The sequence below is a fragment of the Dreissena polymorpha genome, chromosome 2 (genome assembly GCF_020536995.1).
Source record: "Dreissena polymorpha isolate Duluth1 chromosome 2, UMN_Dpol_1.0, whole genome shotgun sequence".
Taxonomy (NCBI): domain Eukaryota; kingdom Metazoa; phylum Mollusca; class Bivalvia; order Myida; family Dreissenidae; genus Dreissena; species Dreissena polymorpha.
Genome location: NC_068356.1, coordinates 67,920,692 through 67,936,679, shown reverse-complemented (window position 1 = coordinate 67,936,679; position 15,988 = coordinate 67,920,692). Strand labels below are relative to the sequence as shown.

The window sequence follows — 15,988 nt, the reverse complement described above, 5'->3', positions numbered from 1 at the left end:
ATAGCCTCCAGCCTTGGCACATGACCATGGTCCGTAGGGACAAACATAACAAAAGTCTCATAGTCTCGATGGTGGCCAGTCATTTGCCTAAATTAGCGCATGTGGTTCTTTTTGTCTTATTTGCCGCCAAAAGTAACTGAGTTATCTTTTTAAAAAAGCCCATTAACACTCAAATTCAACAAATATTTCGTTCAATATAAAGACGTAGTTCTCATGAATACGTCGTTCTTCCGACGCTTCCCGAAGCCAATCTCGCGTTCGCTCGTAAATGTTTCGGATATCGTGGCGGGAAATTCAAATGGAATATATCGTGGCACAAAACAACGAGCATTTTGTTTCGCGTTAAATCTGTGTTAAAAGACCAGACATAGCATGGAAATTTTGATTATTGCTATAAGGAACACTAATTTGTATGTGTTAAATTTATTTTACGAAATATTTTGCGAAATATTCGTTGATTTCGAGTATTGTGATAAATATTGCAAACATCAAGCCTGCATGCTTGTCATTGATACGTGGTACTTTTCGATTCAATAAAAATATATTGTAATTAAGGAAATGTCAATTCCTTATATGGTTTGAATGAAGAATAAGGAACTGGTTCATTTTCTCTTAAATCAGCCCTGAAAGGAACTGGGTTATCATTTAATAAAACTACGTAGCATGCAGCCTATTTATAATTAGAACAAAGGTTTTGGGTAAGATTGGACAAAAATGTGACTACATAGTTCACAAGGATATACCAAATGAGAAAAACTGCCCCCCCCCCCCCACCTCCCATACAGGCCAAGTGTTAAAACGAACCGGAAACATATTCCAACTAAGCCGAAATATCATCGGCAAATGTTCAGAGCACATTTTATGACTTCTAGTGTATTTCTATTTACTTTTTTTAACCCCACATGACCCACTTTCTAACTGGTATGAGCTATCATTAGGATAAATGTTCCAATCATAGTGACACCAATAATATGCCACAAAGATTGGGCAAAACATGTGGAATATAGAGTGCTAACAAGTGACACTTTTTACTCAGTATAGCTTAAATGGAGCTTGTTCTAAAATAAACTAATTGAATTCCTCTGACTACTAAAATGATCATGAAATGTGTTATAAATAAAAACACAACAATGGCAATATTACATACAATTTATTCATGAGTCCTCAAATATGACATAGCAATTATTAAAATTAAATAAAGCTATTTCAAGTGGTCCACTTATAATCTTCTTGAGAATATTTAGGCCATACTATCAGTATATACTGGAAATGATAATCAAAAATGAACACATTTAATGTACAAAATTTAAATAAATTGTTCCATCATGTTCAACCATTTACCACTTGCAGTATGGTTTATTGACAATAAATAAAATCATAAATACATACTATACCACAACATTTGCAAATCTAATTTGAAATAATTATCACAACAAAATGAACTTACAAAGATATATAAAATCTTAACTTGTGCATCCCATACAATGTGGAAATATATGTAACATTTATTTATAACGGAAGTACAAAAAAAGTGACATATATGCAAAAATAACTCCAATTTAAGTTCTTATAAGTCCTCAAAATTAAAACTATCGATGATTGGAGCAAACATTTGAAAATATGCTTTTATTCTACAATTCACGACTGTTATTATAAAATAAAATTAAATAATACATTAAAATATTTTTTTACTTTTGTCAAAATATAACCAGGCTCAAACTTTAGAAAAATTGTATTGGGGCCCTGAAATGGCAGATCGCACATCATAGCTTTAAGGGGCTGTCCAACAGATAAAGCGTCGTATCGACGCGAAACAATATTTTGGAAAACTACGAGGATCGCTTATATAGCTATAAAATACATCCACTCAAAACATGAGCGTGGATGGTCGAGTGGTCTAGGCGGGAGGCTTTTTACTCCAGGACTCCAGGGGTCAGTGGTTCCAGCGCTGTTGAAATTTACTTTTTTTCCTTTTTAAATTGTATTCTTGATTTTTTACAGGAGATTTTTAGTTCAAATGTTTAAATTTATCAATATAAAGCATTTATAGCATTTAATGACAAGCTTCAATACATGCCAAAATCTGTTGGACGGCCCTTTTAAGCTGGAAAATTATAATATGAGAAGATCATCAGTGTGCTGCGCTGGATGATATGAAAGCTTCAATTCAAAGCTACAGAAGTTCTTCAGATACAATTTACATTGGTGCAACTTTCAAGACTTTTTATTATTATGACGATTCTTCCCTATTTTGTCATAGGATTTATCTGACTGACATATGGGCAATCTTTCCAAGCTAAAGTACTGGTATATCAGTGTTCTCCTTCTGCTGTAACATTAATCTTTATTGAAAAACTCTTATATTAAAACTTTAAGCTGCTGCAAAACCTTTTAGCAGTAAATGGAGCATGACTTACGCTGTTCTAAACCCTTTCCCAATCAGAAGCAAAGTGAAAATGGCTATGGACAAACAGAATAAAACCAGAACAGCCCGCGAGTAACTCAGTCTGTTCCAGTTTTATTGTTTGCTGCTCATCAGTATCTTAAGATTGGAAATGAAGCCTTGAAACTTGATTCTAGAAAAAAATTAATTTTAATTAGATTTTATAAGGGACTACAAATGCATCAAAAGTGTGTTTATAAGTGGTAAAGGGTTAACAGTCATCAGTCCAGGCGCAACAACAACCTAGAAATTGCTTTGCATAACAGCAACTAGACAATACTTCTTTAGAATAAAACTCCAGTTTATTCCCTCTTGCATCGGAAAAAGATGAGACAGATAAATTGGAAAAAATAAGGGTGGCAGATGAAGGCCAAGAAGAGTAATAAGTTTGAACGACAATCAGGAGTCCAAAGCTGCTTCTCCTGTGCGAATAAAGGTGGGTGGATCAGTGTTGATTACACAAGTTATTTCTCACTTTAAATTAGTATTTCCATTGACAGAAGTCTTGACATCAAAGTTACTTATATTAATGCAAACAAATTCTCATTAAAAAAGGCTATATTTGTAGTCCCAGTCCTTCTGGGAGCATTATTAAAACAAAATGAATATGATTTTAACCCAACCTTGAACATCAAACAGTTTCTGATTGGCACAAAAATAAGTGCAAGTTGATTTAGTGGAGACAACTTATATGATCCATAAAAGTACTTATTTGCAAAAATGTTACTTTGGTGATGATAAACCAAATGCCTTAAAGACATTTGTATTTGTTAACAAAATAAACTTAACATATTAACCGTGTTTAAAATTAAAAAAGTTATTTATTTTTTAATCTAGCTAAGCCATTTTCTTGAGTTTCATTTGGAGACCTTAAAACTTCTTTCAAATACATTGGATTTGTTTACTTGTATCTACATTACTGCCAGGGGACATGCAAGTTATATTTTAAATAGTAATTATTTTAAAATTGAAAATTTCTTAGAAAGAAAACTAATTTCTTTTAATACTTTTTTTACTTATACTTTTGTCAAATCAAGTGTATTTCACAATGCATTTCAAACACATAGAGGGGGCATTAAGTCAATATTGTGAACCTTATTTTTCATAAGCCGCCAAGGTTACTGGTACTTCTGCCAGTGTACATATCATCCAGGTAATTTGCAAGCCCCACCAACTGACTGCCCAACACAGATGCATGTCCAACAAGGGCAAAGGGAATCTCATTGTGCATCTAATGTATAATCTTTGTCTTGTAAAATCTCATCTCCAACATTCTTATTTTTTAAATGGGCTATGGGAAAGGTTTCCTCTTTCAAAGATTATCAACATGTTGTTAATAATATTTTATTGGTTCTGCAAACCAACAACCAGCATTTGAGAGGGTCAAACAAAAACTCACAGCAACCTACCAGCTAGAACGGTATTAGTGTGATGTCGTTCTTGGATGACAAAATGTGAAAAACAATTGTGAATTGTGCATAAAAGATCACCTAGAAAAAAAAATGCTTTCATGGGAAAAGCCACAAACCTTTACTTTGGAAGTATCTATCATTTATTTTATCATTTATTTATATATATTATTTTAATAATAAAAACTCTGATATGTCAGTACACAAGAGACATTTCAAAACTAAAATCAATGACAACCTGTATATAATGCCAAAAGCATGTCACACTTGCCATATTCCACAATAACATTAATAAACACAACTGGCTAAGGGAATTATAATAATTTAATACGAAACATCAAGGGCTGTTTGTAAAACATGCATGCTCCCCATATGGGCTGTCCGTTGTGTGAATACGATTTTTGTCACTGTGACCTTGACCTTTGACCTAGTGACCTGAAAATCAATAGGGGTCATCTGCGGGTCACGATCAATGTACCTATGAAGTGTCATGATCCTAGGCAAAAGCGTTCTGCGAGTCATGATCAATCTACCCATGAAGTTTCATGATCCTAGGCGTATGCGTTCATAAGTTATTATCCGGAAACCATTTTACTATTTCGGGTCACCGTGACTTTGACCTTTGACCTAGTGACCTCAAAATCAATAGGGGTCATCTGCAAGTCATGATCAATCTACCCATGAAGTTTCATGATCCTAGGCGTATGCGTTCTTGAGTAATCATTCAAAAACCATTTTACTATTTCAGGTCACCGTGACCTTGACTTTTGACCTAGTGACCTCAAAATAAATAGGGGTCATCTGCGAGTCATGATCAATCTACCCATGAAGTTTCATGATCCTAGGCGTATGCGTTTTTGAGTTATCATTCAAAAACAATTTTACTATTTCTGGTCACCGTGACCTTGACCTTTGACCTAGTGACCTGAAAATCAATAGGGGTCATCTGCGAGTCATGATCAATGTACCTATGAAGTTTCATGATCCTAGGCCAAAGCGTTCTTGAGTTATCACCTGACAACCACCTGGTGGACGGACCGACAGACCGACATGAGCAAAGCAATATACCCCCTCTTCTTCGAAGGGGGGCATAAAAATCATTACGACAAATGTTCTGAGCAACTTTGTCTAAATTAAACCTAGTGACCTAGTTTTGTCCTACATGAACAGGTTTTTTAACTTGACTTAGACATGATTTGGACAGATGTTCAGTCCATGTCTCATGAAGATCAAGCAATTAATATGGCATGTAAAGTTTCTACAGGGGAAAATTGTATGACACATGACGAACAACAGACAAAGGGGGATCACAAAAGCTCATCATTATGTGAGCTTAAAAGTTGACAAAATATTTGTCTTTCCTCAATGTCACAAGGTAAAATTAGACACAATGTCACAACGGTGGTTACAAAAGTGACCATCAGACAGCCTCATTTATGCCTAGGTCTCCATGACAACAAGGGATGTCAAACTTTGAGACAAACAGTATGACCAGAACATAATATTACTACAACTGACAATCACTTTTTTATATCAACAAGTCATCTTCAAATAAAATTATTCAATATTAATACAAACATAACATATTCTTCAGTTATTTGCTTGTCAAATAAATTGTGCTAAACACAGTATTCTTCATCTTATATATATAAATTTATCCAAATGGCTAAGGATAAGGGTATCTTCCGTCAATCATTATAAAATGTGATAAATGGTTCATGTACATAATTTGCATAGAAATAATGGTTATCTGTTTAAACAATGAGCACTTCCCTCAGTATAAACAGCACTAATAATTATGTTAAACACATGAATAAACAACACCAAACTATTTACACAGTGTATTATTGACTGCAAATGCGTAGACGATTAACGTTTTCACACTCAGAAGCAAAAAGAAAATGGCTACATGCAACCAGCATAAAACCAGATCGGCCTGCGGGTAATTTGCCAGCTGTTCAAGGTTTATGCTGTTTGCTGCTCATCATCATTTTAGGGCTGGAAATAATATGTCTTCGCTGAAAATTTCCTTGAGCCTTGTTCTGGGAAAATGTAGCTTAATGCTTGTGCCTAAAGTGTCGTCCAAGATTAAACAACCATATCAGGGGAGACACTTTCCTCCTAAACTAGATTTCCTACAAACAAAAACTTCCATACAAGCTAAGAGTGTCGTCTCTGATTAGCTTGTGCTCACGACACGTTAACCCTTTAAGTGCGGGAACCGAATTTTAAAGGCCTTTGCAAACAGTTTGGATCCAGATGAGACGCCACAGAACGTGGCGTCTCATCAGGATCCAAACTGTTCGCTATTCTGATAGTATTATTTAAAAAAAAATAGAAGAAAATGCTAATTTTAGAAATTCTGCAGACGGCATTTTAGCAGACGACACATTTCCCAGCATGCAAAGGGTTAAGCACATGCATTAAGCCCACTTTTCAAAGAACACGGCTCTCCCTTAAATCTTTGAAATCCATCAAGTTCTCTGGATATCATTAGAGTACAGCAAAACAAGTGTTGTTTTGTTGGGGGTATGGTTTAAAACTCAACTCACACTGCAAAAAGCAAAAATGATCACAACAGGAGAAGCAAGAACACATTGCAAACTAATTAACATTCGCTAAGCATACACATTCGTAAAAGATGTATAGCTTTTTTAATTTCTCATAAATACAATAAAATTGCAACCTATACAATAAGTTGCTGATTATGTATTTCAAGTTAAAGTTATTCAAAAATCTGGAAACTTTAACTGTCACTGATATGCCTGAACCTCCCCCCCCCTCCCCCCTTGTGCCATTTTTCACAATTCATTTGCGTTTCAAGAACCGCAAGAACAATGCAAAGTAACCAGATTTCACAACTGTAATAAAGTGTAGGTCGAAATATTCTCTGCAGATAAGAAATGGTCATTGGGTAGAAAGACCAACTAACGAACAAATACCAAAAAACATACACTCCCATTCCTAAAACAGGTCCATAATTGTCTCATAGTATTCTGATATGTAAAGCATTTTACAATTATCCTTAATATATTACATAAATTATACATTATAAATTATATAAACACTCTCTCACATACAGACATATCTATTAAATTTATTAAATACCAACTAAGCATCAAGTACCAGTATGAATGACTTTTGTGTGACTAGAGCTGTACCTCAATACCGGTAAATGTAATGCAAATACAAACATGTATCCTTCTTTCCTATATCATCCATTCCTATAGATTTGTCAACCCAATATTTTGTAAAACATTTTACATGTATATCTCATGTAAAACTTTTTTTACATGTATATCTCATGTAAAACTTCAGTTATTTATCTATAGAAAATTTTATCACACAAATGTTGTTCTTTTGGATTAAAAATGTGGGATTTTGAGATTTTGTTTGGAAAGACAATTTGACAAAATTTAACCAAAATTTGTGACACGTGTAAATGCCAATATATTTGTTTACATATGTATTGTTATTAACAAGTTTGTTAGTCTAAAGAGGATTAATTCAATGATTTATATATCAATATTATTCCACTATTTCAGTTATGATTTATATCAATATTATTCCACTATTTTAGTGTTTAACCTATCAATATTATTCCACTATTTCAGTGTTTAACCTATCAATATTATTCCACTATTTCAGTGTTTAGCTATCAATATTATTCCACTATTTCAGTGTTTAACCTATCAATATTATTCCACTATTTCAGTGTTTAACTTATCAATATTATTCCACTATTTCAGTGTTTAACCTATCAATATTATTCCACTATTTCAGTGTTTAACCTATCAATATTATTTCACTATTTCAGTGTTTAACCTATCAATATTATTCCACTATTTCAGTGTTTAACCTATCAATATTATTTCACTATTTCAGTGTTTAACCTATCAATATTATTTCACTATTTCAGTGTTCAACCTATCAATATTATTTCACAATTTCAGTGTTTAACCTATCAATATTATTCCACTTTTTCAGTGTTTAACCTATCAATATTATTCCACTATTTCAGTGTTTAACCTATCAATATTATTCCACTATTTCAGTGTTTAACCTATCAATATTATTTCACTATTTCAGTGTTTAACCTATCAATATTATTTCACAATTTCAGTGTTTAACCTATCAATATTATTCCACTATTTCAGTGTTTAACCTATCAATATTATTTCACAATTTCAGTGTTTAACCTATCAATATTTTTCCACTATTTCAGTGTTTAACCTATCAATATTATTCCACTATTTCAGTGTTAAACCTATCAATATTATTTCACTATTTCAGTGTTTAACCTATCAATATTATTCCACTATTTCAGTGTTTAACCTATCAATATTATTTCACTATTTCAGTGTTTAACCTATCAATATTATTTCACAATTTCAGTGTTTAACCTATCAATATTATTCCACTTTTTCAGTGTTTAACCTATCAATATTATTCCACTATTTCAGTGTTTAACCTATCAATATTATTCCACTATTTCAGTGTTTAACCTATCAATATTATTTCACTATTTCAGTGTTTAACCTATCAATATTATTTCACAATTTCAGTGTTTAACCTATCAATATTATTCCACTATTTCAGTGTTTAACCTATCAATATTATTCCACTATTTCAGTGTTTAACCTATCAAAATGATGACTGAACAGATTGATATAAAATATGTGAACAAATCAGGGTTGCTAGGGTGCCACACAAAAAAAGGCCTCTTACTATGGAAATCAGGCTATTTGTTTTGAAAATCTTCAGGCTTTGTATATAATTTATGAATTAACAAGGGACAAAATTGTCACAAAACCAGGTTTTCATTGTGAAAAAAAATCTGATAAAGGGAGAAAACTCAAACTGAACTTTTGAAATGAACAACAAAATTAACCCCCTTTGTAAGTTTGTTTTTAAAAAAAATCTATTTTTAGTCGTGGGGACCTTGACATTGGAGATATTGACGTGATTCTTTCGTGCGACACACCGTCCCATGATGGTAAACAAATGTGCCAAATGATTTTAAAATCTCACAGTGAATGACATAGTTATGGCCAGGACAAGCTCATTTATGGCCATTTTTGACCTTTGAACTCAAAGTGTGACCTTGACGTTGGAGATATCGACGTAATTATTTCACGCGACACACCGTCCAATGATGGTGAACAAATGTGCCAAATGATTTTAAAATCTGACAATGAACGACATAGTTATGGCCCGGACAAGCTTGTTCCGCCCGCCCGCCAGCCAGCCAGCCAGCCCGCCCGCATTGGCCAACCTAATAACCAGTTTTTTCCTTCGGAAAACCTGGTTAACAATGCTGTAGCTGTCAAACAGTCTGTCAAATAATATATAGCTTTATATATTAAACTATGTTAATAAAAAAGCTACAGCAGATCATCAGTATATTCAAATAATTAATAATATTAAGAAATTATTTAAAACACCTTTACTATTTAGAAGACAATTGCTTGTTCAGCATTATATAATTATCACAACCAGAAAATGTATTCGGACAATCTTTTGGGTTACCTTAAAGGTTGAGTAATTTGTTAAAATTCCTTCAAAATCAATGTTGATTCATAATGTATACATCAGCAGTATTAAACCTTTCCCACACAGAAGCAAGGTGAAAATGGTGATGTGCTTACAGCATAAAACCACAACAGCCTGTGAGTAACCTAGCAGTCTATTCAGGTTTTATGCTGTTTGCTGCTCATCATTATCTAAGGTTTGAAAATGAAGCCTTAAAAACTTATCTATTAAGAAAGGTCCTGCATTCAATGTAACTTTCTAAGGGACTAAAAATGTGTCAAAATACGTATCTAAGTGGAAAAGGGTTAATTGACCTTCAAAGCAACGCAGTAAGCACACTACATCACGATGTGCGGACGAAACAAACAACAGATACAGATGATGTGTTCTGCAATAATAAGCATCGATGACCACAAACGAAGATGATTGATCGATCACAAGATGTCAGCTGCAATAGTGTCTGGTTACCACTGAGATACGCAGTCTTCATCTTTTGTTTTCTAGGAAAGACCAATTGCGAGCATTGCAGGTAATGACGACATGTGGAAATGATGATTGCACTGAAAAATCAAACAGAGGTTCAATACTGCATAAATATATCAAGATACAACTTGTGACCAAGTTTGGTGAAGATCGGATGAAATTTCGGGACAGACCAACCTACAGACCGACAAAGTGACTCCTATATAGCCCCCATTACCAATGGTAATGGGGGTATAAAAACATACATGTAATCTCTATATGAAAACCAATGGCCTGAAAGCTAGTGATAACTTAAAGCAGACAAAATGTATTAGGTGTAAATATGGCAAACACAAATACCATATTGTTATGGGTAAAATTTGCACAATTTTTCCTATTGCATGAATGATAACGCAATCCATATGATATTTATTTCTAAACCAAACAAAACAACAGCACCGCATAACGGGTGCCACGCTCGCTGCGAAAGCATGTCAGATTTTTTTATTTTTTTTAGAGGTCACAGTGACCTTGACCTTTGACCTAGTGACCCAAAATGGGTGTGGCATGTAGAACTCATCAAGGTGCATCTACATATGAAGTTTCAAAGTTGAAGGTGGAAGCACTTTGATTTTAGAGCCAATGTAAAGGTTTTTGCACGCCTACGGCGGACGGCAGATGGCGGACGACACGACGAGCTGGCTATGACAATAGCTCGGGTTTTCTCTGAAAGCAGCCTCGCTAAAAATTAAAAGATTACTAATAAGGATATTTGCTGATTGCTTGTTTCTTGCTGTGTTATCTCAATCCTTTTTTATTACCTTTTCTTATATTCTGTGTCGTACAGTACTGGTTTCATGTCCATTATATATATATAGAGAGATAAATAAGGCCAGGCATAACACGTGTCTATCAACCTAAGCTTTAAATACAGGTATTGATTGCTTTAAGATTTCATCTAAACTTCATCTTTTTCGTAAATACAGCAAATTATCAAACAAATTTGCACAAGTTCATTCCCTGTCAACCAATGCTCATATTGAATCCCCAAATCTCTGATACAAACACTTTATTTGCCTACAGGTGTGCATTGTTTTATTATTGTATTGGCAAAATGGAATCATTACACAATGGAAACAAGCTATGGAAATAGACACTGATCACCTCAAACATGTTGCAATGTACCTTAGCGTCATGTTCAACTAAACCAAACTTCACCCTTTCCCACTCAGAAGCAAAGTGAAAATGGCTATGTGCAAACAGCATAAAACCTGAACACCCTGCAAGTCTGTTGAGGTCTTATGCTGTTTACTGCTCATCAGTTTCTAAGGGTTGGAAATAACCCCTTTCAAGCATAAATTTAGTAAGAAAGATCTTCAGTTAAATAAAACTTTCTAAGGGACTACATATGCATCAAAATAGTATCTAAGTGGCAAAGGGTTAAATCATATTCCCTCATTTTTGGGCCTTTGAATTGATATACACTTTTTATGTAGTAAATCTAAAATACATCTTGTTGATAACAAATATTCCAATTCATGAGCTCTTCAAAGCTTCTCCTTCATGAAATTTGGTCAGGTTTCGCATGTGCAATACATCAAGAGATCCAGACAAAAGTGCAGATAAGCTTCAGAAATTAAAAAGTAAAATATTAGTTTTAACAAGAGCTGTCAGAGGACAGCGCGCTCGACTATTCGAGTGCTTGACAGTATAACGTAAGCCATCATTGGGAATTTGTTCATATTCCATAATTTATTAGACAATCTTTCAAAAATAAAAAAAGGAAAAAAAAAAAATTTTTTTTTTTGGGGGGGGGGGGGGGTGGTAGGGGGGTGAGAGGGGGGTATAATGTGGAGTGTGGAAATTTATGAGATGATGTTTAAAAAAAAAAAATATCGGGGGTGGGGGGGTGGGGGGTAGGGGGTGAGAGGGGGGTATAAAGTGGGGTGTGGTAATTTATTAGATGATGATAAAAAAAATAAAAAATTTGGGGCGGGGAGGTTTGGGGGGGGAAGGGATTCTGGGTAGGGGCGTGGGGTATTGTTTGGGTGAAATCCATTGTGGTATTCAGGTAAGTGTTGTTTTGTCAAAGTGATAATAAAGTGTGATCATAAATAAAGAAGTAATGGCAATTTAAGCAAAATGTTCAATTATCTAAGTGTAAAAGGGGCCATAATTATGCCAAAATGCTTGCTACAGTGGTCTGCTCTTGTTTATAGGTTGGGGTCATGTTGGTTAACAAGTATGCAACATATAAAAGCAATATGTCAAAGGATATTGGAAATATTTGGGGTAGTACGCAAACTTTAACATAGATTTATCAATAATATGCATATTCTACATTGTAAGTATAAAAGGGGCCATAATTATGACAAAATGCTTGATAGAGTTGTCTGCTCTTGTTTATAGGTTGGGGTCATGATGGTTAACAAGTATGCAAAATATGAAATCAATATGTCAAGGGACATTGAAAATAGTTGGGGTAGTACGCAAACTTTAACATTTGCTGCATATTCTAAGTGGAAAAGGGGCCATAATTATCACAAAATGCTTGATAGAGTTGTCTGCTCTTGTTTATAGGTTGGGGTCATGTTGGTAAACAAGTATGCAAAATATGAAATCAATATGTCAAGGGACAAAGAAAATATTTGGGGTAGTACGAAAACTTTAACATTTGCACGCTAACGCAGACGCTAACGCCGACGCCAAGGTGAGTAGGATAGCTCCACTATATATATTTCATATATAATAGTCGAGCTAAAAACTATTCATCAAGATAATGTCCAATGTGTGGCATATAAGATAAACAAAACTCAACAAAGATAAGCAATTACCATAATGGAAGGAATATGTATATTATGCTGAAGACGACAACACTGAGACACTGGTTCCTACTTCACCCTCCTCTCCATCCTGAAACAGTATCAAACATCAAGAAATTCATCCACTGAAGTAGTAGTAACAAGACTATTGCCAAGCAATATATGTCCCCTACGGACTCCACCCGAATGATTATCAGAATATTTTTTTGTTGTTGCCATAGCAACCATAATTTTTTACGTAGGAACAAAATTAAATGACGTACATAATGTCCATATTACCATCTTTCCATGTTATAAGTTTCATGAACAAATATTAAGAATTTTTAAAGTTATCGCAGACTCCAGAAAAGTGTGACCGACTCACAGACACACAGAGCGCAAACCAGTAGGGGACAATAATGTGTTTATGATTGGGCATAATAAAGTCTACAAACCTACACTTGATGGTTGATACCTAATTGAGTTTAATAAATTGAGAAATTAGTATTAACATGAGAAAACTGACCTGAATGCATTGGCCTAATGTGTGACCCCAAATTAGCCGTTGCAATTTGCACTTACTAATCAGGGACAATACTTCCTGCTTGTATGAAATGTAAAGGAAGTCTCTTTAAAACCAAAATCCAGTTTGGGCTGAAAGTGTCATAACTGATTAGCCTGTGCAAAATGCACAAACTGTGCAGTCCGCACAGGCTAATTAGGGACAACACTTTCCGCTTTTATGATATTTTTTTTATACAGAAAATATCTTCTTGGCCAAAAACCAGTTTAAACGGAAATTGTTGTCCCTTGTGCAGACTTCACAGTCGAATCAGGGACGACACTTAATGCACATGAATTTAACCATCTGTTCACAAAGCATGGCTCATTTGTTAGTTTCTTTGGTAATAGCAACCCTTTAAAGGGGCATTTTCACAGATTTTGGCATATTTTGAAGTTTGTCATTAAATGCTTTATATTGATAAATGTAAACGTTGGATCTTAAAAGCTCTAGTAAAAAATCAAGAATAAAATTAAAACAAGGAAAAAAAAGAAGAATATACATATAATGGCTATATTGGACTATGGTAAATGTTCAGTAATACTGTTTCCTCACAAATATCATAACTAAATCGAAAATTTGTGAATCTGAAACATCTTTTTTCAATTTTGTCAATTTACCAAACCGTGAAAAGATCCCTTTAATTCAGGCTAAGCATTGCCATTTAAATCAGTTACCAGTGAAACTCCAGGGCCGGTACCCACCAACCAATTCCAAGACTTCAAGTCTATTAAAAAATAAATACTTTTCTTTTAACTGTAATGTTATAAAACTACTTGCAAGTAAAGTCTAGCATGACACTTGACATGTGTAATTGTATTCATTGTTCAATTAAAACAATATGTTAATGGTATAATGACCATTTTTAGCCTAATAATATGCAAACTCAGATATATTTTTTTTAGTCTAAGAGTATATTTTATTTTAAGTTTAAGAAAGGATTGGAGAATATGGGCCCTTGTAAGCAGAGAGTTTGTTACCTGTATAACCTCGGTCAACTGGCTCAGCTTCATTTTCAGGATCTGAATCTCATCTATGATCTGTGAGAACAGGTCAGCGTCAATGATGACCACCTCTCGTCCGTTCATTGTCATCGTCATAACCTCAGGTTGCTGGAGACCCGAGGAGATCTCGAAACTGGCCTCAGAGCTGTCAAGGAATGACCTGATGAAGGAACATTTGACCAATGAAACATCAGAATGTTAGAAGTCAGTCGAGAGATCTCGAAACTAGCCTCTGAGCTGTCAAGGAATGACCTGGTGACAGAACAGATGACCAATGAAAATGTGAGGATCTTAAAACTTGCCTCCAAGCTGTCAAGGCATTACCTGGTGAAGGAAAAGATGACGAATGAAAATGTGGAGATCTCGAAACTAGCCTCCGAGCTGTCAAGGAATAACCTGGTGACAGAACAGGTGACCAATGAAAATGTGAGGATCTCAAAACTTGCCTCCAAGCTGTCAAGGCATTACCTGGTGAAGGAAAAGATGACCAATGAAAATGTGGGGATCTCAAAACTAGCCCCCATGCTGTTAAGGAATCCCAGGTGAAGGAACAGAGGACCCATGAAAATGTTGGGAAGGAGATGTCGAGATCTCCAAACTAGCCTCCAACCTGTCAAGGAATTACCTGGTGAAGAAACAGATGACCTACATGTATGAAATGTCGGAATGATAGAAGTCAGATGAGAGGAGATCTCAAAACTAGCCTCTGAGCTGTCAAGGAATGACCTGGTAAAAGAACAGATGACCAATTAAAATGTTGAGAACCAGCTGTGAGACTGTGATGGATCAGCTGAGAAAGAGATGGACTAATAGTTTAATCCTTTCCCCTTAAAAACGCATTTTGACCCAATTGTAGTCCATTAGAAAATCAAATAAAATTTAAGATGTTTCTTCATAGATTCAAGTTTTAAGGGCTTAAGTTCCAACCCAAAGATACTGACAAGCAGCAAACAGCATAAAACCTGTACAGCGTGTGAGTAACTTGCAGGCTGTTCTGGTATAATGCTGGTTTCATATAGCCATTTATACTTTCTTCTAAGTGGGAAAGGGTTAAGACATAGTCATAAATCAAGAAATGTGGTCACATACACTTATGATATTATGCCTCTTTTAACAGATGCACAAATTCAAGATTTTAAAAGATAGAACTTATTTAAAGAGTTGAGAAATAAATGCATTTAATTGATGACAATTAAGAATCACATTGCACAACTGACGTAAATAAGTAATGCCTCAGTCACAAATAATCAGGTCGCTGGCCGATGTGTCCGATCTCCAGGCATCAGGAAGACTGGACACGTCAGAGACGGTTTTTTCCGAACATCAGGCTTGCCCCGGCCGATGATTGCACTGTCCATGGGTCATTTTTGTAGCATAGAGCCGCGTCTGGAGTAAATTTAAGTCAAACTTAAAATTTTACCCACATCGGGCCCGGACAGGAATCGACTTGAAATCGAAATAAGATTGGTCCATCATCACACGGTTATCGCAAGGATATCGCCGACATGAGATTTGTTGTATGTGTATCATGACGAGCTCCGTCTGGAATCCGTCAGTCATCGTGCGGAGGCCCTCCAGCAATCAGATGGTCGCTGACCGATGTTTATGTCCCTGTGAAATACCTTGAATTTTGCCGTTACACATACAATTAATCCGATGTCTGGCGATCGCCAGGCTATAACCTGGCATTGATCGTCCAACCATTTTTCAATCTTAATTCGATTCCATCCCGGGCCCAACGTCGGTTAAAATTGTGAGAGAGACTTAAAATTAAT

At 35.0% G+C, this 15,988-nt stretch overlaps 1 protein-coding gene across 1 annotated transcript in view; it reads right to left on the bottom strand.

The window, feature by feature from the left end:
- Positions 1-1,135: 1,135 nt before the first annotated feature.
- Positions 1,136-15,988, bottom strand: part of LOC127867459 (uncharacterized) — a 41,415-nt gene continuing 26,562 nt past the window's right edge. Inside the window, exons 5-14 of the mRNA XM_052408618.1 lie at positions 14,190-14,373; positions 12,681-12,759; positions 8,426-9,944; positions 8,290-8,357; positions 8,052-8,085; positions 7,984-8,017; positions 7,848-7,949; positions 7,678-7,711; positions 7,542-7,643; positions 1,136-7,474 (exon numbers count right to left, since the gene is read on the bottom strand). Coding sequence (XP_052264578.1) covers positions 12,703-12,759; positions 14,190-14,373 — 241 coding nt within the window. The 3' untranslated portion in view covers positions 1,136-7,474; positions 7,542-7,643; positions 7,678-7,711; ... (4 more) ...; positions 8,426-9,944; positions 12,681-12,702. The remainder of the gene's footprint in view (positions 7,475-7,541; positions 7,644-7,677; positions 7,712-7,847; positions 7,950-7,983; positions 8,018-8,051; positions 8,086-8,289; positions 8,358-8,425; positions 9,945-12,680; positions 12,760-14,189; positions 14,374-15,988) is intronic.